Source organism: Cornus florida, unplaced genomic scaffold, assembly GCF_030987335.1.
Source record: "Cornus florida cultivar Cherokee Brave unplaced genomic scaffold, ASM3098733v1 CherokeeBrave_3.0.0_Hap2_Chr09, whole genome shotgun sequence".
NCBI classification, from domain to species: domain Eukaryota; kingdom Viridiplantae; phylum Streptophyta; class Magnoliopsida; order Cornales; family Cornaceae; genus Cornus; species Cornus florida.
This window is the reverse complement of record NW_026775579.1, coordinates 15584179-15609194: the sequence shown is the minus strand read 5'-3', so window position 1 is coordinate 15609194 and position 25016 is coordinate 15584179. Positions and strand designations below refer to the sequence as shown.

General features: G+C 36.9%; 1 protein-coding gene across 3 annotated transcripts; it reads left to right on the top strand.

Moving 5' to 3' along the window:
- The first annotated feature begins 14164 nt into the window (after positions 1–14164).
- Positions 14165–23948, top strand: LOC132273559 (V-type proton ATPase subunit C-like). 3 transcript variants are annotated; one of them, XM_059774522.1, is made up of 12 exons: positions 14165–14427; positions 14503–14571; positions 14672–14799; positions 14880–14979; positions 15379–15446; positions 15990–16131; positions 16408–16524; positions 16755–16880; positions 21853–21936; positions 22056–22135; positions 22237–22320; positions 22935–23948. In XM_059774522.1, the coding sequence occupies exons 1-12, from the start codon at positions 14308–14310 to the stop codon at positions 23029–23031; spliced, it is 1215 nt and encodes a 404-aa protein (XP_059630505.1). In that variant the 5' UTR covers positions 14165–14307; the 3' UTR covers positions 23032–23948. The 3 variants fall into 3 exon arrangements, with proteins under 3 accessions (XP_059630505.1, XP_059630508.1, XP_059630507.1); XM_059774524.1 differs by lacking the exon at positions 22237–22320 and having other exon boundaries at positions 14168–14427; XM_059774525.1 differs by lacking the exons at positions 21853–21936; positions 22056–22135; positions 22237–22320; positions 22935–23948 and adding an exon at positions 17619–21846.
- Positions 23949–25016: the final 1068 nt, after the last annotated feature.

The window sequence follows — 25016 nt, the reverse complement described above, 5'->3', positions numbered from 1 at the left end:
GGTTGGTCTGGCATAGAAGTGAGGTTACATCATAAGACTTTGACCTTATTTAAAGATACATCGGAGAGAAATACTCTCTTTTGTAAAGGATTGCGCGTGGTTTTGAGGCGGCAGTCAAATTTTGTAAATCGTTGAACTCGTACATTAGAGTTTCTATCCGAAATGGGTTGTTTAGGATGTCTTTCAAATAGGAAGCAATGTGCTTTTTGGAGGAAGGTCAGTTTTACGTATTAAATTGACTTTTCACGGATTTTGTTTATCAATTTAGGCAGTAGCCTAAAGTTCAGCGTCACCAACTTGTTCAGCGCTGCATGCATAGGAATTTTGTGCGTATTTTCTATGGCACTTGGAGGACTATGGATTGGTACACTAGTATAAAGATTGGGTACGGATAAATTTTATGCAATGCAACCTATATATAATTATTGGTGTTTCTTAAATAACGAAACCATAACTTTTCATTGAGGATTTGGAATTCTGTGGAGCCCATAAAAAGAGGCAAAGTCCACAACGAAATGGAAATGAATTTATAATAAAAGAATTCAGAATTTCGTGAATTCCGAGGACGGAATTCCTTTTGTTATGGGGGAAGAATGTAATACCCCTATTTCTCAAAAGGATATTATTGGAATTTAATTATTGTTCTATATGCATTTTAATTGATTATTTGTTTTATGTGCATTTTATTTGATTATTTGGTTTATGTGCATTTAAATGTTTAATATCTGGCTATATATTTAATTGTAATTGTTTATTTAGTTTAAATTCATTATTTAATTTAATTGGTGTTTAAGTGACGTATTTTATTTAATGGCTTGTGTGACTTAGTTAGTTTATATTTTGTAAGTGTCATATATAGTTTAGGGTTTTCTTTTATGTAATTAGGTTAGCCGTCTTATAATTAGGTTGGGAATTAAAATTAGGTTTTAAGTAAATGCCTATATATTGAATGGTATACATCGGCTAGGGTTGGAAAATAAACCCTATTCATGTAAGGGTTCTTGAGAAAGAACAGAGAGAGGCTTGAGTGAAACATATAGAGGCTCAAGGAATTATTGAAGGGAGTTACTCGTGGGTTAAACCAAGAAGTAACAAAGGAATGGAACAATGATTAGAGGAGGAGAATTACTTGGGGTTGCCGGAACTTAGAGACGACGTTGAAAAGTTTCAAATTGAAACCTAAAGGCAGGTTCTGTTTCTATCTTCTTCCCTTAAACCTGTGTTCTGTGCATGCCTAGGTAGTCTCCAGGAACTTTAAGTTATTAAAAATCAACCATATATGCATGCTAAAACTTCAATTACAGTATCTTAATTGTATGTGTATATGTTTGAATTTTGTTTAAACTTTATCGCATAAGTTGTAATTTTAACTTGTTTAAATTATGCATAAGAGGTTTACATAATGTTTAGGGTTATTCTGGACTTAAAACAGTAGTCTTAGGACCTTAACGGAGAAAGACGTAGTCGCCGGAGCCGTGGAAGACGAACTATCACAGTTCGGTCGACCAGTTTAGTGCACACGTCGACCGGTTTGCATGAACCAGTCGACACCTTGGTAATTCGGTCGATCGGTTGGTTGAAACCGGTTGACACCTTGGGGAAAAACGTCAACTGGCAATTAAACCAGTCGACATCTATGATGAATCAATTGACATCTTTTAGATTCAGTGGATTTTTACAAACCAGTTGACATCTAGGGATTTTACATCAACTGGTTTAGGCGAACCAGTCAACATCTAGAATTTTACATCAACCGGTTTAGGCAAACCAGTCAACACTTGGGATTTTACATCAACTGGTTCTTGGAATCGTCATATGGGTTGCCCAATGTTGGATTTTGGCACGGGAGTTGGCATCTAGGGATGGTTGGGTCTGGTTAAATAATTTTAATGAGTTTCTGGGACCCGACAATTAACTGGAATGCATAATATAAAATAGTATGCTAGGTTTGGGATAAAATTAACATAATGGTTAATTTATGGATATTGTTTTAAACTATTTTAAATCAATCAACTGAATTGAAATAGTTTAATCATGCTGTGGATGTTTTACAGTCTATTTGAGATACGTGTTAATTTCTTATTCTGTAATTAAATGTAATACCCCTAATTTCAAAATGATAGTAACGGTATTTACTTTATTGTTTAAATTGCATTTTTAATTGCTGAAGTGCTTATGTGTTAATTTAATTGATTTAATTGTTATTTTAATTGACTTTTGTTTTGCTTAAATTGATTATTTGATTAATTATTTTCTTAGTTGCTTTAATTATGGATTTAATTGTATTCATTAATTGATTGTTTTTATTATTAGTTTAATTATATTAGGTACAAACTTGTTTAAGTGAATTTAGTTATATTAAATTTAATTAGTGTTTAATTTAAATTAGTTTCTATCTTAAAGTAACTGTAGGGAAGGTTGCACACAGATAGTTATACATTAGGGTTATAGTTTACAGCCGACATTGAATTTAACCTAGTTTTCTCTATGGGCCGAGTAAATCCAATTAGGGTTTAAGAGAGCCTAGGATTAGTGTGGCCTATAAATATTCACCTAAGTTGTCTACCTAGGGTTTTAGAATACACTTACGACACTGTAAGGTTGAGAGAAGTTTTGGAGACGACTGGGAAAGAACAGAAAGCAAACAGAGGATTTGCCAGAAATTTGAGATGAACGTCGGTGTAAGGCAAGTTCTATCCTTACTCTCTCCCTTAGGCTTAGTGTTCTTTGCATTCCTAAATAATTCTAGGATTGATTTAATCAATAAAAACGTTATCTGTTTATGCTAAAATTTGGACTATCACATATGTGTGCTTGCTTGCAAAACTTGTTAAAACGTGTTATTTGCTTGTTTAATTCTTTGTTTAAACCTATGCATGGAATGTATTAAAGACTTAAACATGGACTGGGAAGCTACTGGGATGGAGTTACAACTTCTGGAAACCATAGTGTAGTGTAGAGAGGTTGCAGAAGGCGTCTGAAGAAGAGGGAAGATGAAGAGACGGGGCAAAGAGGGAGAAAGCTGGCTCTCCTTCGGAGAGAGCCAGCTCCCTTTGATGTGGAGGCGGCTCCCAAGTGTGGGAGCCGGCTCCAAGGTCTAAAGGAGGCGGCTCCACATTTTGGGAGACGTCTCATTTGGTGAATTTTCATTTTTCTTCGTTTTCCAGTCAGTTTTGCATGCAGTAGTTGATTCTGGAGTTTTCAGTTGAGTGCAGAATTGAATATGGAAGGTCTAATTGGTGTATATGGTTAGATTAAAGCTTCAGATGTGGTGTTAATTAACTCTACTTGCTTAGAATAGCTTGGACAGTAGGGACTTAATCAGGAAGTTACACTATGTTTAAATCTGTGAAGCTAGTAAGGTTTAATTCTCTCTACAATAGTAATCTTGTGGGATGGATGATATAATTGGAACATGTTTTGTGACGGCCCTAGTTTTTAAGCCAGTGCATCAGTGATAAACCGAAATGATGATCCGATAACGGATCCGAATGCGGAAGCGAAAACAATAGTCATTTCTGAATATTACAAATAAGCCCCCAAGGGCAAAATAGTTATTTCTAAAAACTATAGATTTGGGTGCCACCGAGCACACCGCTGTAAGGATAACGAAAAACTAATCAAGATGGACTCAAGAATCGCATGATTCGGAGTCCGGACGAAGGAGAAACGGCATGACGAAGAAAAACGAGCACTTAAGGCAAAAAGGGTAAACTGGTAATTATCCAGGAAGAACCGGGTGCCACTGAGCACACCGTTGGAAAGACAGCGAAAAATTAGTCAAGTTAAAAAAAAAAATTCACTTGAATAGGAGTCCAGACGAAGGAGAAAAGCCCAAAAGAAGAATTGACGTCGCGGCGGCCCGACGAGGGAACATGACAGCCCCATGCGCACGCCCATGTGCGCACCCATGCACGCCGCGCACGCGTTGGGTGCACACATGGCTGGCAGCAGCCCATAAAGCTGCTGTATGGTTTTTTTTTTCAGAAAAATCCGGAACAAAGGCTGAATTTCGAGGCCTAGATAAATTTTTTTGTAAAAACACAAAGAATAAACCCCCCTCAAAATTGAGTTTTCTACGTGACTCGCGAGAGACTTCAAAAAAAAAAAACTCACTATAAAATGGCCAAAATGCCCTCCCAAGAAATCTGGTCAAAAGAGCTAAAAAGGTACAAAAATGAAAACTGGAAGTTGAAACTTCACGAGGGATTTCCGGTACCAAGACGATGTTTTCTAGAAAAACACAAAGAAGAAACCCTCCCTAAAATCACGTTTTCTAATCGACCATGTTGAAAGAAGAAAATAAAACTGATATGAAAGGTCTAGAATACCCCTAAATCAGATTATGCAATAAAACCTCAAAATGAGTTCCTAGGAGGCTCAAATTGCCAAGGAAGAGGTTTTTCTTGAAAACGATCATGCACGCAAACGTAACTTACCTATTAAGATGTGCTACAATGGTCCATGACTTAAAAACACCACCGATGCAAAATCCGACCCCCCAGTGGGCAAAAAGGCAAAGATGAACAAGAAAAGGAAAATTTGAAAACTAAAATTAACAAATGATTTCAAATTACCGTTTGGCCCTAGGCCACACTTCATACATGATTAATGAGACCCTATGAAAGAATAAAAATGGAATTCCCACACCCGATGCAAGCATAGTGAAGCAATGACTCGGCATTTTTCAATATTTTCATAATATTTCATGAAGTTAAAAGTTACATAGGATACAAATTAGATGTCATTGGCCTATGGCCTCATCTCATACATGTCAAATACATTGTAAAGAGTGTACTTATGTACATATTACAAAAATAGAATCAAATTTACATATTTTGACATATAAAGTTATAAATGGCATTTCAAGCCAACATTTACAAGAAATGAGAACTTCAAGTCTACAAATCATCCAAGCATGAGTGAATCTCAAATCTTGATCCCGGTACCTGAAAATGTCCCCACTACGTGGGTGAGTAACATAAAGCTACTCGTAGGAGATGAGCATGCATCGACCTAGCGTTTTACAATTATATCACCTTAAGGTGAAACATGTCAAAAGGGCTCATGCCACCTAATGTCTATGTCAAGTGAGACTCAAGGATCATCCTAAGCTACTCATGCAATTTAAAGTGAACAACGGTATACAAGTATACATGCTCAAGTATACTAAACAATGTTAAACATGTTATACAACATACAAGCATACATTTCCAAGTATACTAAACCACATTAAGACAAGTCATGCAATGTCTAAGCATATTTACACAAGTATGCATTTTATATGAAAATCTCGTAAATCAAGTATATCGATACAAGTATACTAAGCTAAGAGAGATACGCCTAAAACAAGTATACATGGCCTAAGCATACTAAATGAAATCTAAACTCACAGAGCAAGCATACAAGTTCAAGTATACTATATGACATCTAAATGCACAAAACAAGTATACAGTTTCAAGTATACTAAGTAAGATTCAAATATCCAAAGCAAGCATTAATTCTCAAGCTACAAGTAATCCATGATTAATAACTTGAAATTGAATGCGAAATCAAAGTAGAAAGACTAGGACATGTGGTCACTAGACCAAGCAAGTGTTTCCGGGTAATTACGACCCACAAAGCACTACCTAGTGCGCACATGCATAAGTTATTCCAGACAATTACGACCCACAAGGTACTACCTAGTGCGCACTTATGACTTAGAAGACTCTTGTCTCCGTACTAGAGCCAAACCCTAGCCATCACGTGAAATATGTCCTTACAAGCTTTCCAAAATCAATAAGTTCAAAACTTATACAAAAATCAATAAGTTAGACCAAACTTATACCAAATCCACTAATGCATAAAGCCATCTTCCATGCACAAATAAGGTTGAATCCACACAAACCATGTCCTAGAATTCAAGTCTAGATAGCATATGACATGTCAAGTCTCCAATATGCAATTTATACACCAAAACAATAATATTTTACAACAATTGAACCACATTACCACACTAAGCCACAAGTACTAAATAAGTCCCAATTTAGTAACTAGCTTCCAAGGTAAACAATTGTAATATTCTAACAAGCTATACACCTACACAAGATATATCTAAACAAGCTATGCAAGTCAATGATAATCTATATCATGCTAAGTCCAATTACCATTTCAAGATGTCTCAAGTACTAATTCTACATCAAATTAGTAACATGCTCATAAGGTGATTAAACAGACCACATTTCAAGAGATTATCAACCTATTACCTCCAATATCAATTTAAGTGACCAATACACTTAAAATAAAATTAATTAAGCTCATTAATTAATTTTTCTTTAGATTTTCAAACATATCTAAATATCCTCAATTTAATATATGTTAAACAACTCACCAAGGCCTACTTTAATATCACATTACAAGTTGATTCCATGCTTGATACAACTAGGTGAATTAAACTTTCACAGAAGATAAATATTAAACAAAATTTGCAATTCTTATTCAAATAACCCCAATTTAATATATATCAATCACCATACCAAGGCCTAAATTTCTAGCATGCCACAATTTAATTCTAAGTTGCCTAACATCATGAGAATTAAATCTTAAACAAAGAAAATAATTAAATTAAATTCTAAAAACTTGAACAAGGCATGCTCACAAGTTGTATATGCTTATAAAACAATCGATACAACAATAATATAAACCTAAGACACCCCCTACCTCAATTTGAGATGAAAATCTCAAAAGCCATCAAAACGAAATGGCTCCGAATCCGACAATACTTCGGGGTTTCGTCGGCGACAACGCCATGAACGATAAACTCCAAAGAGGACCTATGAAAATCACAACTTGACTTCAAAACCAAACTCAAAATTTGGCCAGAAATGGGTTCTAATAAGGGTGAAAGAAGCGCGTAGTCAACACGAACACAAAACGCAAAGGCCCTACTATATTCTGACAAAGAAATGAAGTTTAAATGAGAAGAGAGAAGGTGGAAGCCTCCCTTGGGCTGCCATGGAAGCTTCAAGTCATGCAAGAGAGTGGGGAAGATGAAAAAATAAAATATCTCATCCCCCTTTTATAGAAATCTCAAAAAGTGCCCCGAAAGGGCCCCGCCAGGTCTGAAAAAGTGAAATTTGAGCAGACGCACTCAAATGATGAAACTCTGTGAGTGAAAAAGATTTAAAATGAGAAAATAAGAATAACGGAAGAAACAGTGTCAAAAACTGAGTCCCGAGCAGAAAGTTATGCCCCAAACAAGTTTGGTGCAAATAGGGCCCAAAAACCCTGAAACTGGAAAACATCGACCAAAAGGGACTTCTAAGAGTTTACGACTCGACGAAAAGTGAAAATGAAATCCCGTATGAGGATCCAGGCTCAAAACAAGATAATTTGCAATAACTTTCATTAATTGCACAATGGCCCCCACAAAAAGGGTTAACTGCAAAATTGCCCCAGAATGAAAATATCTTTCAAAAGATATTTTCTTAAATAACCCTAAAATAAAATATCTTCAAAAGATATTTACGAAAAACACCCCAAGAAAAGAAATTAATTTCAAAAAATTATGCATCCATGCCCCTATAGACACCGGGAGCAACCAGAGTACTTTCTTACAAAAGTAAAGATACGTATTTCGTGGAAACCACTCATGATAAATATACGTGAAGTCAAAAACCAACTCCGAGCACAAGAAGTGAGATTTTTCCAACAAAATGACAAACAGGGTAAAGACGAAATAGGGAAAAGGACGAAATAGGAATAAGGACAAAAAGTGAATAGTGTCAAAAAACGAAAATTGTGGAAATGACTTGGTCCTCAAAGGAAGTTGTCAATCCACGGAAAAGAGTCTTAGAAACCATTTCCGAGCACTCAAGACGACACTAAGTGACGAAAAACCATCCACAGAAAAGAAAAGACAACAGGAAAAATTTATCCGCAAAATTTGAGGAAAAAGGAAAAGGAAGAAAATGACCGGGTCATTACATGTTTAACTCTATATCATGAGCATGTATCTGAATTATACTTATCTAGAATATATCAGTGTTGAAGAATATTAATTATTAAACTTAGCACTAATAGGATTTTGTAAAACAACCTAAACTAAGCATGTTTATGTATATACTGTGGTTCTGTTGTTGATGCTTATCTTACCACTGCTAGTATCAATTGCTGGAAGGATGGATTTAGTTGATAGTTATCTTAACGGACTGTAATATCAACTGCTAGATGTTGAATGCTATTAAGATTTAAACTTAGCACTATACCGAATTTTATCAAACACTATACATTAAGTGTGTTTGTGAAAATACTGTAATATTGTTTTGATGCTTTCATGATCACTGTTAGTATTTAATTGTTGGAAGCATGAATTTAGTTGATATTTACCTTAAGTGTTTGTTTTATCAACTGCTGGATGGTTGGGTAGTATACACCGATATAGGACGGTGGTATACTAATGACGGTTTGGTTTCAAAATACCAAAACCTACCTACTCTGGATTAAGAATTGGATTAACTAGAAGTTAAGTCCTATTGATTGTAGTGTCATGGCAACGACTAGTTGAGTGGCACTACTAGGATACAGGATGGATTTTAAATATATTGTTATGGTACCTTGATATGAGCTTGAGTCTTAGGATCGACGGTTAGGGAGCGTATATGCATTGGGATGCATAGCTAGATACGATGATTGGAGGTGTACCCTGTTTAGGTTTAGGTACACATGCCCACTTCGTGTGCGTTTTCGCATGTTACCTCTATTCAGGTTGAGACCGGCCTGTAGTCCAGTGAGCGTCCTTTAGTGTGACTATATATATATATTTACGGACTATTAGCTATTGTTGAATTGTTTAGGGTGTACATGCGTATTGGGCCTCTATTTGGATTGTAGTAGTATAGAACTTGCACGTGGGCCTGACCCACTTCTATTTTTTTAGGTACACTACAGTTCCAGACTTAGACGTGTTCGTGCTGAGCAAAGGTTTTTACTTACTCTACCGACGACGTAGGATTTCTCTCCATAGCTTATATCAGGATGTTCTTTCAATTGTTTCAGTTTAGATTTTTATTAGGGGTCCACTAGAGATGGATTCCCGAGTTGTTAAATTTATGGAGTTTTGGATTTTCAAATTTTCAGTATTCAATTTTTTTAAGAATTTATATTTAGTTTCTTTCAGCTTAAATTTTATTTCTTAATTCAATTTGTATTCTGTGTTTATTAAAGTATTAATTGTTTGATATTCACTCGGGTTTGGGCCTGGGCCTGATCAACCCGTGTCTCGGATCCGAGGGGTATCACATTAAATGCGTACTACTTAGAACTGTTTTATTGTTTAGATTAAATGCAATAATTGAATATATGATATTATTCATGATATTCTGGACTATTTGATGTACCGTTTTATATTTGTACGTCATGGATTAGATTAATGTGCTCAGTTTATATTTCTAATTAGCATTATGTCATGTCTCGGATTCGAGGAGTGTCACACTTACTTTGGCTTATAATTGCTGAGATATTAACTTTAATCTGCAATTACATGGATTATGGTTTTGAAATTTAATTGCTGAAATATTAAACTTGATTCTACAAATACTTGGATTATTGATTTGGACTTTAATTGCTGGACTATTAAAATATGTCTGTCAATTACATGGATATTGTGCTGAATTTTAATTGATGAACCATTAGATACTGGCATTATCAATTATATGGATATTGGGGATGTATTTGATGTTCAATTGAGTGTGCATCATTTATGGATCATTTGCATTATATGCACCGGTATGGGACGGTGGCATATTGGAGATGGATTAGATCAAAAAGTTACTTCTTCATACATACGAAATAGATTAACTAAAACAGTTAAATCCTACATAGATGCATGTCCTGTCAACTAAAATAGTTGAACAACATAACGGATAGTTGTTTTACTTTTCTGTATTAGGAAGGAAATGGATTGTGAATATAGAATCCTATTTATTTTTAGTCTATGCAGTTGAATAAGCTGAACGACTAACTGGTTTTCTTAGGGATGGATAGGAGAGAACTTTAAATATATATCATTATGGTACCGTGATATGAGCCCGAGTCTCCTGATCACGGTTAGGGTGCATATATCACCTTGGATGGATAACTGGACCTAATGACGTTCCCTGGTAGGTCTAAGTGTGCATGACTACGCTACGTGCGTTTTGTGTGTTACCTTCTACTCAGGTGTGATGACTATAGGTTAGTGAGCGTCCTATAGTGTGTATTTATATCTATATGGACTATTTTAGCTATTGCCGAGCTATCTAGGATGTATCTGGGTATCGAGTTTATGTATGGATTGTAGTAGGATGGAACTTGCATGTGGGCCTCACCCACTCTTATTTTTTCAGGTATTCGTCAATACTAGGCTTAGAGCTTGATCGTGATGAAACAGATACAAACACTCACTCTTCCGACTACATATGAGTTCCTTTATTATTTTAGTTTTGGATTTTGGTTCTATATTTCATTTATAGTTGGGGATTATTAGGGGTCCACTTGATGGATTCCCGAGTTGTACGGATTGGAAAGATTAAGTTATATTAATGTTTTTATTCTTTTGAGGATTTTTCATATTAGAATTCTTTTCAGCTTATTGTTTTATTTTAAATTCTTTTGTATTCTTGCTTGTTTACATATTAATTATTTGGTATCCCTCGGATCTGTGCTCGGACTTGATCACTCGTGGCTCTAGAATCGAGGGGTATCACAACTTGCCTTCTTAAATTCTTGCATTCATTAGTCTGTTGAGCAAAGTCACAATGGAAAGCACAATGATTAGATTGATCTCTCTGCTCGAGAGGTTGCCTAATTGCTAATGGAGGGCGAAACTTATCTTTGTTCTCTTGATACAGCCTTGCCAGAGTTACTTTGAGTGGAGTAACCAACTCCTCCTCTCTGGGCCTCGTCTTCGCTTTCCAGGAGTTCTGACGCTGTGGTGGAACTCTTTTTTGCTGAATCTTGGTTTTAGACTTATTTTCTATTGAAATAATCGACGTCTTCCTTGCATTGGCTGCTTCTTCTTCCTCTAAATGCACGAAACCATCAGCTTTCTCATTCAGCTCATTTATGGTCTTCGGCGTATTAACCACCAGACTCGTGTGGAACGGTGTCTCTTGGTTCATTGCTTGCTTGAATGCTTGAACCACTGTGGAGGGATGACACTCCATTACCATACTCTTGACGAGGTTGAACCTGGTGAGGAAAGTTTGGAGTCGCTCGTCTTCGTGCTACTTCATTGTAAACAGGCTTGAGATGTCTTTGGTTGGGCGCTTGTTCCCATACTGGCTTATAAACTTGTCACACAAGTCCTGGAAGCATGCGATTGAGCCTTTGGCCAAATTCTTGAACCAGTTGAGAGCTGGTCCGGTCAGGCTTGTAGGAAAGCACTTACACATCAAATGATCATTCTCCATGTTCAGAGCCATCTTCAGCTGGATATGGTAAATATGATCGATCGGATCGGTCATTCCATCGAACAGGATGAAAACTGGCATAGAAAATTTCCTCGGATTCGAAGCGTTCAGAATCTCATAAGTAAACGGTGAATCAACCGTTCGTGCTGGCGAACGGAGGGCTTCGTTCTCCCTTGGAAGCCTTGCAAAAATCCTCTGATCTGCGGATCTATCGTCGAAAACTCTGTAATCGTGCGTAGCCATTGAAGGCCGATAAGGCAGATCGAACGACCTTTCCTTTGTGAGCTCATTTTGCCATGGCAACATAGCCCTATGATGTCCAGACTCCATGGATTCTTCACGCCTGATCCACTCGTGATGCGGATCAGGATGAACAGATCCTTCTCGGTCCTCTACTTGATGAGCCGGTAAATCACCTGGTCCGATCTCCTCGCGGTGATAATCTACGTGATTGTTCCGTTCCTGTTCGCCCTGGTAAGCAACATCATGTGGCAAAGCGCGCTCCCCTACTAGAGGTGGCCGTGGAATCGCCGAAGCCTCCTGATGCTCCATTCCAGCTCGCAACTCCGTATTCTCTCTTCTCAGAGCTTCGATCATGTTCATTAACTCACCTACCTTTGTCTGTTGGCCATTCTCTGGTGGATTTGAGCTCTCTCCTCCTATTATCATTCCTGATTGGAGCAAAGTCATTAACCGCACTTTGTGATCAAATCTGAGCTCCGCTGATGTGAACGCACTAGATCTAAACTTGAATTAGTTGAATTCCGATTTCGATTGGCTAGATCTGAACTGCTCCTGCGGCGAGTTTGTCTAATTCAGCAATCTAAACATATCTCAACTATATAAATCAACTAAACAAACACAGATCAAGATTGCGTAGATCAGACGATAGTGTCTCGAAAACAATTGGAATCAAGACTCTGCAAGATGAATCACAATCTCCCTGTTCTGGATCCAGCTTTCAGAGTTCCAGCTCCTCCCTGAACTAGCCTTGATCAAATCCGCCTTTATCGAACACAGATCAATCTTCATCGGTTCCCACAGACGGCGCCATTGAAGATGTAAGAAATTTTCCCTCTCATATTAGAAAGACTAATTCTACATTTCAAAATTTTTCAACCCCTTTTCCCTCTACTTACAGCCTATTTATAGACTGTTACAGACTTTCTAGATATTTTCTAACTAACTTCTTGAGCTGGGCCGTTCTTCTGGGCTTCTCTTTAATTTAGGCTCAGCTTCTTCCTTACAAAAACCGGGCTTCCCACTCAACCAAAATGATCATGGGCTTGATTTATTAAGATTCAGCCTAGAATGGTAGACCCACTTGTGACCACCTGGATCGTACCCCGCCCAGGTTATTTTGGGTATCCTCAGGCCTTATCTGATTGGTTGAGCTAGCACTGCCTCATTTCGATCGATTGTAGACTACTTCGATCAATCGGGATTCCTCTTCGATCGATCGAAGTTCCTCTAGTGCATTTTTCTTAGCTTCTTTCCAACTTTGCTCCTGAGCTCCAAAATTGAGCTAAATGGTTCTTATTAGCCTGTTTGAACTTTATTAACCTGAAGTAGACAAAAACACAAATAAGTATCTAAGACATGAAAGTAAGATAGATGAATGGACTAAAATACCCTAACTTAAGTGCTAAAATGCGTCACATTTGAGCACTCATTACTTAACATTGTAACACTCTGAAACACACTTTTTGTGCCACTCATGTACTTTATAAATCCTCTCATTTTTTATCCTCACAAACAAACACTTATACTTCTAATAACTGCACAATAAAAAACCCATCAATTCAAATACACCAATAATTTTTTATTTCTGGTTTCTTACCAAAAATGTGGTTATATATTCTTACTAATTGTATTTTTTTCTGCTATTTAGTTCTTATGGAAATAAGACAATTTCCTTCAAAATAAAATCTGAAAATTATGATTCGTACCTACTTAGGTTTAGCAACCAAATTTTGGGTTTATTCACAGAACAATCGTTGCTTCCGACTTCTATTTGGAAAGAGAGGTTAGGGTTTTCTTCAATGTAGTGATGGTTCTCTTCGCAGACCCAAGCCTCAGACGCACAAGAGAAGTTACGGTTTTCTTCAACTACAAAAAGGGCAACAGAGGACCTTCTTCCTTCTTTTTTCTTTGCAGACCCACGCAGATCTTTTTCACGCAACCAAGCACCTTCTTCCCACGCAGACCTTCTTCTGGCAACAGAGGACCTTCTTCCTTCTTTTTTTTTTTTTTTTTTTGAAAGGTAAATTCTCAATTTATATAAATATTAACAAAGATACAAGCCCAAAGGCAACATGCCCAATAGCATCCAACATAGAGTGCATTAGGACCAGCCCAATGACACAAAGCCTAACAATTACGATTAAATTCACAATGAATGACAGTTACAGTCCACCAACTATTCCGGTGAGCATGGAGAGAGATCCAAACCTTCTTCCTTCTTCGCAAACCCACGTAGACCTTCTTCCTTCTTTTCTCTTCTTTGCATTCCTTATAAATTCTGTAAAGTAAGGACCAGGGCTAAATGGACAATTCCATATAGTAATTAAGGTCTAAATGGACAATATGTCCTATAAATATAACTTATACGGTATTATTACACAAGTATATTATATTATTCAACAGTCTGCGGTTATTGTTTTTTTTTACATACTTTTTTAAGCAACGTGGCCATTTCTCCTCAACTAATTCCAAGATGGTGGAAATTGTGCACTGGGCCATGATTTTCAGCCATCCTTGCTCCTTGCATATTTGTTATCTAATGTTGCTCTCTCCCAGGAGCAGCGACACAGTTCAATACTGAACTTCTAATTGTTTCGTATGCCCATCTTCGGAGCTCTGCAACGAATCCAAAATGGCGACAAGATATTGGGTGGTCTCTCTTCCCGTTCAAAACTCTCATTCCGATTCTCTTCTATGGAGTCACTTGCAAGAATCCATCTCTAAGCATTCCTTCGACACTCCTCTCTATAGGGTACTATACTCATCACAACACACATATATATTTAGACACGCATGAGATCTCATTTTGAAATCGTTAATTTTGCAGTTCAGTATCCCAGATCTCCGAGTTGGAACGCTAGATTCTCTTCTCTCTCAGAGCGATGATCTTCACAAGGTGAGAATTTGCAAACCCAATTACACTTTTCGTTGCGATTTCGAATTTTCGAGTCATTGTTTTTGAATTTGGTTAATTCGCTATGTGGAATGATGTACAGTCGAATAGCTTCATCGAAGCAGTGTCTCACAAGATTCGACGTCAGATCGAGGAATTCGAGAGGGTTTCGGGCGTGGTCAGTAGTTCATTGACAGTCGATGGTGTTCCTGTTGATTCATACCTGACTAGGTAATTGGATTTGAGTGATCACGGTTTGAGGAATTTGGGAATTGTTGTTGGGTCAGGTTAATATTAATTTTCAATTGTAGGTTTGTGTGGGATGAGGCGAAGTACCCGACAATGTCACCACTCAGGGAGATAGTAGATGGCATTCATGTACAAGTTGCAAAGATCGAGGATGATCTCAAGGTATTGATTCCTATTTTGTCCGTTATTATAACCATCTGCGGATGCATATATGATGTGAGTTATTTAATGTAACCTGCCTGCCAAACATTTTCAGTTATTTGTATAATTGTGCTATCAAGCGGTGACTTTTTTAATTTTTCATGTTTCAATCATGTAAATATTACTTTTTTTCCCATTTTAACTGGAACATCTACATTAGCTTAGGAACCTGTTTATTAACCTAGTCAATAAAAGATATATTTTTAGGGAGAAAAAAAACAAAAGGATATTTGTTGCTTAATCTATTTGACTAAATTTACGAGTTTTGGCTCAAAGTTTAGGCTTCTGTTTACTTATTCATTTATAGTTTTCCACTGTGAACCTCGCCAAGTGAAGTATTTTCTGGGTTACTTGTGATAGGTTCGTGTTGCTGAGTACAACAATGTGCGCAGTCAACTCAATGCCATTAACAGAAAGCAGAGTGGAAGGTATGTTACAAATGACAGATTTGACTTAAACTGAGATTCTTCATACAACAACTTTCCATGACCTAGGACTTCAATGTAGCTCGATTGCATGTTCATATTGTGCCTCAGCATCTTTTGAGTGGGTTTTGTGTATGTATGTGGATGATAGAGAAAATGGCAGACAGTTGTTTTTTATGAGTAATTATATTCTTGATATTATAACTTAAGTCCTTGCCTCCTTGGACTAGATAAAAAATGGCGGCGGCCGCCACATTTCTGTTATGTTAAACTTTGAAAAGCACTGTATCAATGTATTGTCAATTGTTGGAAGTTGGCTGTTCAACTCCTGGTCATTGCTGGCTAGGAACTGGAGTAGGGCAGGTTGTGTGGTCTTAGAGAAATTAATGTAATATGGAGCTGAAAATAAAGGGAGGTGGGAGGTTTGTGCTTACACAATTTTTTTTTTGGAGATTCTAGTACCTCATTTTTGACGTGCACATCAAATTTTCGTTATACACTATTTCTCTAGATCTTTTGGCTGAATTGAATATTTTCTTGTTCCAGCTTAGCTGTTCGTGATCTGTCTAATTTAGTAAAGCCACAGGACATTATCATGTCAGAGCATTTAACAACCCTCCTTGCTATTGTTGCTAAGTACTCGCAGAAGGATTGGCTGTCAAGCTACGAGACTCTCACCACTTATGTGGTAAAAAATTCATTTGTAGTTTATGTTATCATATCTTGAAATCATGGTATTCAGTTCATTATTTGCATTACCATGGTACTTTTGATCGTCGCATTGCAGATAAATATGAAAGCGTGCTGAGAACAATCAACTTGTTTCTGTTTCATATTCTCTGAAATTGAAAATCGGCATTTTCCTGATACTTGATTTTGTATTTTATCAATGTTCCAAATAATTGAATGCATCTGAGTGAACTTTTTGGTAAATTCTACTTTTTGATTAAACTATTTGTTATAGGTTCCCAGATCCTCCAAGAAGCTGTACGAGGACAATGAATATGCTCTTTATACTGTGACACTTTTCAGTCGCGATGCCGACAATTTTAGGACTAAGGCACGTGAAAGAGGTTTTCAAGTGAGTTTGTCATTCAAGTAGCTCAATTGTTTTTGCGGGAACAGTTAAATCTCATGCTTTGTACTTGTAAAAATAAAAAATAAAAAATATCTCATGCTTTGTAGAATTTGAGAATTTGTTGCTGCTATTTTCCAGCGAGATAATGAATGCATGAAGAATATGGATGGATATTGATTTTGGTGTGGGATGTTTTCTAATTGAGTTTGTGCTTGATTCTGCATGTGACTCAGGTTCGTGATTTCGAATATAGTCCAGAAACACAAGAAAGTCGGAAGCAGGAGATAGAGAAACTAATGCAAGACCAAGATACACTTAGAAGCTCTCTTTTGCAATGGTGCTATGCCAGTTACGGAGAGGTACTTTCATTTTATAAAAGATTGTGAATTTTTAATTTTATTTTAATGATATTTTGATTGAATCAATGTAAATGAAATTAATGGATCATATAAATTTTATTCTTGGGTAAGGGGTTCACAATGGTGGCTTTTGATTTAGTCATTCTCCAAATTATATTCTATCTAGGGTATACTGCATGATTCTTCATCGTCCATTATACCTATTTGGTTGCATTTTGAGAACACATTTTTTTTTTTTTTCTTGCCAAATTATAAACCCATCTGTTTTGCTGCTATGGGGACTTGAACCCTCAACCTTCCACTTTGGGAAGTTGAGGAGATATCATTGGCCTACAAACGTTATTGCATTGTTGTAACTGAAGGAATGAGAAATTATCTTAAAATGATGGCTATTGTTTTGTTTACTAGGTTGCCGCATATTATAAGTGGTAGTTTGCTACATATGGTCTCTTTGCAATATTTTTGATGATCCATTTGCTTTTTGAAATTGAAAATTTGTATTAAATAAAGGAAAAAAAAAGTTAGGGATGATGATAGGGTCTTTGAATTATCATATTGACCATATGTCAACAATTCAATCGATTTGCATCAATAAGACAAGATGACATTGGATAACCTGAGGAAGCGAGGTGTTATTATGGTCAATCGGTGTTGTCTATGCAAAAACAATGGTGAGTCTACGGATCACCTACTTTTACACTGCCCTGTGGTACATGATTGCTGGAATCTTATTTTCAGATTGTTCAGTATTTCTTGGGTGATGCCCCGGTCCACAAGGGGCATGACTGAAGCGTGGGGGATGTCATGTGGGGGGTCATGCTCGTGAGTGTTGGTGGACCATTCCACATCGTGTTTGGTGGTGCATATGGAGAGAGAGGAACAACAGATGCTTTGAAGGACTGGAAGTGTCTACGACAACTTTGAAACTTCATATTATTCGATCCATTTGTAGTTGGGTGAAGGGGAGACATTGTTCTTCTTCTAAGATAACCTGTTAGAATTAATGTGTAAAAAGGCAGAAATCAAAATATAATAATAGATGTGGATGTGTTAGATCTTCAACCATAGCCAACGAAGGAAAAGGAAACATAGTCTGATCTCTTCCTTATGTGGATGTGACAATGATTCTTGTAAAGTGAAACTCTAGAATCCATGGTTGTTAAAATCCCGATCCGGATTGTAGAATCTTTAATTTTTTTTATTTTATAAGTATGCAGTAGAAAGCATTCAAAAGTGGAACGCATCCCAAAAGCTACAAATAGGCCACAAGGGACCCTAGGTTCCGAGGGAGCCCAAGAAACCAACAAACTCCTCTATAGATGTACGATATTTACCCATAACCCAACAAAAAAGAGAGCTAAAGATCAAAGATTTTAAAGCACCAATTGAAGATTCCTCTCCATCGAAGGATATTCTGTACACCACCGAAGACACAAGGGCGCTACCCTCCGAATATCATGGGCGTGGGATCCCACAAAGCACCCTATCCAAACATCCATCAAACCTTTCTTGGTTCGGGGCATGACCCATTGGATACACAAAGTCAAATACAAATATGACAACAACTTGTTGCCGAAGTATAGCAGCCTTAACATTCTGTTAAAAGAGTGATTTAAATCACTCCTGTAATTATTCTCCAACAAGTTTCCATTCCTCTTGCACATGCAGCACCAGTTGACAGTCATCTGTCTTCTCCTCCTCAGATTATCCAAATGTCAAGATCTTGCCCCAAACCACTATCCAAGCAAAGAGAACGACCATGGGCGGAGCCTTGGAATGCCACACCGCCTTCCACGGGAAGGCAAGCCTAGAAGAATCCGAGAGGCATTTGAATAAGGAACTCACATCAAACCTCCCCTGAGAAGAAGACACCCAAGCTAGAGAGTCTGGGCCTCCACTACCTCATTTATTAGAGAAGCTCCAAAAAACTAAACACCTCATCGATCTCCCATTCCTGAAAATGTTTCGAGACATGCAGATTCCAAGTTAACCTCCCGCTATCAAGCCGATAGTAGTTTATAACCAAGGCATGCCTATCAACAGCAATCTTGGGAAGTCGGGGGAAAGGAACAAGCTAAGGGGTGCTTTCCACACCAAAGATCCTCCCAAAAACGAATGCCCCTTCCATCCCGAACTCGGAATTTGATATGTTTGGAAAATCATTCCAACCCTTCCGAATGCATTTCCAAACGCCGACACCTTCTCATATCCTAACCGCTAGGGAACACCAACCCCTTCTCTCCTCTTGAAAGCGGCATGAGATAACCCTCCTCCGAAGTCTCCGGTGCTCAACACCAAATCTCCACAACCACTTGCCCAAAAGAGCCCTATTAAAGGGCAACAACCTCCTAATCCTACGATCCCAAATTACCAAATCGATTCCAATCACATGAAATTGCTAGGAAGCAAAATCACAGTAGGATCACTAGAATTGAAAGTAGGATCGTAGAATTGTATAGGATTGCATGATCGTACCGATAATCGTGTTGTTTTGTTCTTCTTGTGGATTTATTGCCTACAACCCATTTTGGGCAAATAAATTTAATCATTTTAAATATAATGCCCAACTCTTTAGTCTAGTTGTATTATAAATAAAAAAAGCAAAAATCAGGTACCCAACTCGAATGTAGAGACTATCCAACTCTGAATTTCAAAGGTATGACTCAAAATTTAACAAATTTCCTCTATTTTGCTTCATTGTTCTTAATTTCTCTTTTCTTCTTTCTTTTTGAGAACAAGAAACAAAAAGAATTCTATTTTTTTCGCTATTCTCTATCCATCCTGAAACAAAAATAAAGAGACTTCATTTTTTTCTTCTTCTTTTCCAAAATGGACTTTCATTAAGAAAAAAAAAATCAATATAGTACAGGGAAAATAGTGAAGGCATACCCTCACTTTACAAGACTGATAGGGAGTTACTCCATTTGCAGTAGCTGCAAAACAATAAGACCAAAAAAGGTTCTCAAATGAGAACAGCTACAATCCATGCCAATCATTAATTGAAAGCCCAGCAATATCAAAGGAATTCCAAATGGCCAGACATGCCACAGAAGAAGGAAAAAATATGTTCCTGGATGAAGTCAATGAAGTTGGAAAAAATTGAAAATATGTTTAGATTTTAAATATTTCAAATGACATATTCAGGAAATCGATAATGCGAAATTTGCAATACAATGCATCTCTTTAAATAGAAAAGAAAAAGAGACTTTTACTATTTGATGAATAGCAAAAAACGAAGCTTGGATTATTATTGTAAGTTTGTTTTAAATATTACAGTTTCTATTTTATTTAAATCAATGCATTGTATTAAGTTTGGCATTGATTATTTGGGAAAATCAGAAGACTGAACATTGGATGTTACTGTTCATGAATAGTGTTCAGATAAGATCGAATCTGCTTTTTGCACTTAATTGCCCAAAAAAGGGTAAAGGAACATCTAAGATGATCAAAAAGATCGAATCCAAAGATCTTCGTATCATCTATGGTGAAGAGATTTCTGATTCAGATAATATTCTTTATGAAACTTCTAGTGAATTAGAATCAGATTTTAGTGATGAAGAAATTTTTATGTTAAATTTCACTTTTTTTTTAGTTCGAATCAAAAAAGATGATAATCTTGGATTTTGAATTAGTTACATTTATCGGCTTATAAATGAAAAATGTTTAGAAGCCAAAGCCAAAAAACAGGTTAAGAATCAAATCAGTAACACACCTTATGGTCAAAGGTGTTGTGAGGATCATCTATGGAAGCAAAATAGTTTGGCCAATTTTATAGCCAGAAGTTCTTTTTCATAAATAATATAATTGTGTTCATTTGGTTTAAACTTTCTTGCTTATATTTTTGCTGAGTTCAATTTTTTGTGCACGTGGTTTTTTAAGTTGATTCCTAATAATAGTTTAGATTTGTGCCAAAACTTTGAGTGAAACTTTTTAGATTTTTGAGTTTATTGAGCTTGAAAATATTAAAAATTTTGGGTTTAGTTTCAAATTAAAATTTATGTAAATTTTTACTTAATTTGACGAATTAAGTAAATAATGGCATGGTTTAGGTTTTAATTATATATATATATTTTAAAAAGAAATGACAAAAACCCTAAAAGATTTTATATTGTAGGTGTTTAATTTTTAGCGTTTATTTTATTTTGGAGAGAATTAGTAGACATATAACACCCAGCAATCTAATGAAGAATGATTGATGAATGCAAAAATAAAATATACATATGCATTCTAGCCTTTCAGTAAACCTAGAATCTCTCTAATATGCAGGTCTATAGGTTTTGAAATGATGAGCTATAGATAGGCAAAAATGAATAGTAGAGAGAGTGATGTTTCAGTGTATTTATCCCAAAGGAAAACTGCTTTTTTTTTTAATTTCTTTGGAGCAACATGAATCCAGGACCCTTGGTTGATTGAAGTTCTTGTCAACTATATTTAGAAATTTTCAGAAAAAGATGCTGCAAAAACACTTTAATGCAATTCAATTAGGATTTTTCCTAATCAAAACATGAAGTATAAAGAATGTTTCCAATCAGTTTAGTAGATATATCAAGAAATGTTTAGGTATACAGGTGCGTGTGTAATGTATATAGTTCTTTGGAGCAGTGTGGTTCCCGGCTTACAGTATCACAAGAGGCCTTTATGGGTCTAGTCATGACGCCCCTGTTGGATGGACGTTCTCAGATGCAATGGCTACCATTTTACGCAGCAACTACTGGTGTACAGTAGTTTCACTAACAAATGATATGTGTGCAATGACGTGTTAGGGGCACCTGGTGAACAACATTTATAATGATAACTGTAGACAGCACTGTAATAATAGTTATGATGATGATGATGATTCTTGTTCTTCCAACTACACTGCTCTTTGGCTCTCTGTAGGTCCATAATTGAGACTCATTATTTTCTTGTCCTGCAAGGATAAGAAAATTGAGGATCCTTGTTTCAAGAATTTGCTTCACTGTATGTCGTGTAGGTTTTCATCTCTTGGATGCACTTCTGTGCTGTACGTGTCTTTGTGGAGAGCATTTTGAGATACGGCTTGCCTCCATCATTCTTGGTAATTTACTGTAAACTTCTCTATTCCCTCCCTTCTTATGTACTTATTTTCTTCCTTATCTTTTCTTATGTTATGATTTGAATTTCTTGGCTAAGATGCCATTCTTGAATTGATTGCAGTCAGTTGTATTGGCACCTTCTGTGAAAAGTGAGAAAAAGGTTCGTTCTATTCTAGAGGGACTATGTGACAGTACAAACAGGTACTTAATAAGCATTTTAGATTTTCTGTTATTGAATGACCTCATGTAACCTTTGTGTTGAAGATTGGGCATACCACTGTAACAATCTCATGTTGCAATAGACAAGGGCCTTCAGTGAATAAATCTTCAATCCGAATCTGCTTTTGGAAAAGAAAAAGAATTGTTTCCGGTGCAAATTCCTTCAGGTGTGTTTTCTCCTTTAAAGGGGGAAAGAGTAAGATGCATCCAAATTAGGTCTAAACTAGTATCAAGCCTATATTTAACCCACCTTTACCAAAGGGCCTCCAGCCCAATGGTATAACTTCCCACCTTTACCAAAGGGCCTCTAGCCCAATGGTATAACTTCCCGTTCTCAAGAGGAAGGGGGAGGGGTTCGAGCCCCGGCGTGGGCGAAGTGTGCGAGTTACTTACCTTATCCAAAAACAAGAAAAATAAGGGACTATATTTTACTAAATGTATGAATTTGGAGTCATTTTTTTGAACATTTTATATAAAACATGCTTTGTTTTGAAGGATCTTTATAGAAGGGTTCAGAAGGAACTGATACTGTAAGTGGTTTAATAGACTGCTAATAATCAAGTGTCCTAGGATTGTCTAGCCCATTTAAGTCTGTCCTTGATGCTGAAATCTCTGGACGTGTTATGAGTCAATATTATCCCATCTCGATACAGGGGTTAAATGTGATGGGCCGCTTGTTTTTTATTGTGCCAGGACCACCTGAAACTCTCTCATTTTTGTCAGATGTTTGACTGCAATGTTTATTGTGAGGATACTAATTGATTTATATACACAACTGCAGCACCTTTTGGAAATCTGAAGATGGAGGAGGGATGGGCGGTTTTGGAGGTGATGTGGACGCTCATCCTTATGTCTCTTTCACCATTAATCTCATCTGAGAGAAAATTTACGAGTCACTTTATTTTCCCAAGTTGGATTGCATCAGCTTGCAAAAATTATATCACTGTATAATAGAATAATTAACCCAATTCTTTAGCTTAGGCTTATTTAATATATGCTGCTTGTGGGACTCTCTTTTTGAAAAGGGATTCTGGGTTCTTAATTGTTCCAGAAAACCCTTTTTTCTTTTCTTAATAAAAGTTTAGTTTGTCGGTTGGCCGTGGTGCTTTGTCCCATTCCTCTTCCGGGTGCTCCTCTCTGGCACGTTGGGCCCCTCCTCCTGAAGGGGTGATAAAATGTAATTTTGATGTCGCCTTTTTGCTCGGTGTTGCTCATGGGGGGGTAGCAGAGTCGTGTTTCGAGGATCACATGGAGAGATACTCAAAGCCGTGGTGTTCCAGCCATTACCATTGAGCTCTCCCCTGTTGGTGGAAGTCTTGTGTTTACGAGAGCTCTTCATCGGGCCCTTGAAATGTGGATGCATGATCTTTGGATTGAAGGGGACTCCGTGGTGGTGATTGATGCTGTTAATGGTCTTATTGGGTGTCTGGCAGAGATAGCAGGTGCTTCGAGGTTCTCGCGGGCCTCTTTTTTGATTGATGCTGTTAATGGTCTTATTGGGTGTCTGGCAGAGATAGCAGGTGCTTCGAGGTTCTCGCAGGCCTCTTTTTCGCACATTCGACGGAACTAGAATCGGGTGGCACATGCGATTGCTGCACTTTTGAGGGCTCATCTTCTCTCGGATCAACCTCTTGAAGTTTATCCTATGAATGTTACAGAGGTTGTGTTGGATTCTTCCCGGCTTTCTTAATTCTTCTTCTCTTGTATTTCTCTTTGTCAGGAAAAACACAATATATGAAAAAAGAAAAAAGAAATTGTATTGGAAGACTTTGATGGAAGGTTTTGATTTTTAACATTGGATTTGGGCTGTGAATATTGTATTTATCAGAGTTTATGCTAATTGTAAATTAGGGTTATATAGACCTCATTTAAAAAAGTCATTCCTTCCTTCTCTGTTTGCACAAGCATATTAATTTGTCGAATTCTAAGGCTTCGTTCGAATACACATGAGAGAAGAAAAGAAAGGATTATGAGAGAAAAGAAATGAAATGAAATGAAAGAATAGTTATAATTTATAATCATGTTTGGATAGATAGGAGAGAAAAGAAAGGAATTGGCAATATTGTTGTTTGAATAACACAAAGAAGAGAAAAGAGGGGAAATGATAATAATGAAATTACCATCTTACCCTTTTTGGTAGGGTTAGTAGGGCAAAATCATTTCAGCCTCCCTAATCGCCTCCATCTCTTTATTCTCATTCTCACAAATCCTCTCTCTCTCCCCAATTACAAGCTACAAAATTTATAAGAATCAAAAGATCAAAACCCATATCGGCATATCATTTCAGATTGTTCTAAAAATCAAAACCTATATCTTTCGAACTTGCGCCCCCCTCTCTGCAACTGCTAACTTGTATGTATGGGTTTTATTTTAAAGTTTTTTTTTTCTAAAATCAACTAATTAAGGTCTGTAATTCTTGTATTGCAACTCTCTCTCTCTCTCTCTCTCTCTCTCTCTCTCTCTCTCTGCAACTGCAAACTACACATACACACACTGTAACGACCCGGTCATTTGCCTCCTTTCCTTTTTCCTGAAATTTTACGAATGAATTTTTTCGTTTAATTTTCTTTTCTGGGCTCTGTTTCGTGTCGCTTAGTGTCATCTCGAGTGCTCGGAATTGGTTCCTGAGACTCTTTTTGGTAGATTGACAACTTCCTTTGAGGACCGAGTCATTTTCACATTTTTTCGTTTTTCGACACTATTCACTTTTCGTCATTTTCCCTATTTCGTCCTTTTCCCTATTTTGTCTTTTCCCCGTTTGACACTTTGTTGGCGTAACCACACTTCTTGTGTTCGGAGTTGGTTTTTGACTTCACGTGCCTTCATCTTGAGTGGTTTCTACGAAATACGTATCTTTACTTTT

Bases quoted from the DNA above. Each gene is read 5' to 3' on its own strand.
- LOC132273559 (XM_059774522.1), top strand. From the start codon at position 14,308: ATGGCGACAAGATATTGGGTGGTCTCTCTTCCCGTTCAAAACTCTCAT. The intron at 16,525-16,754 runs GTGAGTTTGTCA...CATGTGACTCAG, and splicing joins CACGTGAAAGAGGTTTTCAA to GTTCGTGATTTCGAATATAG. The intron at 16,881-21,852 runs GTACTTTCATTT...TATGTCGTGTAG, and splicing joins GCTATGCCAGTTACGGAGAG to GTTTTCATCTCTTGGATGCA.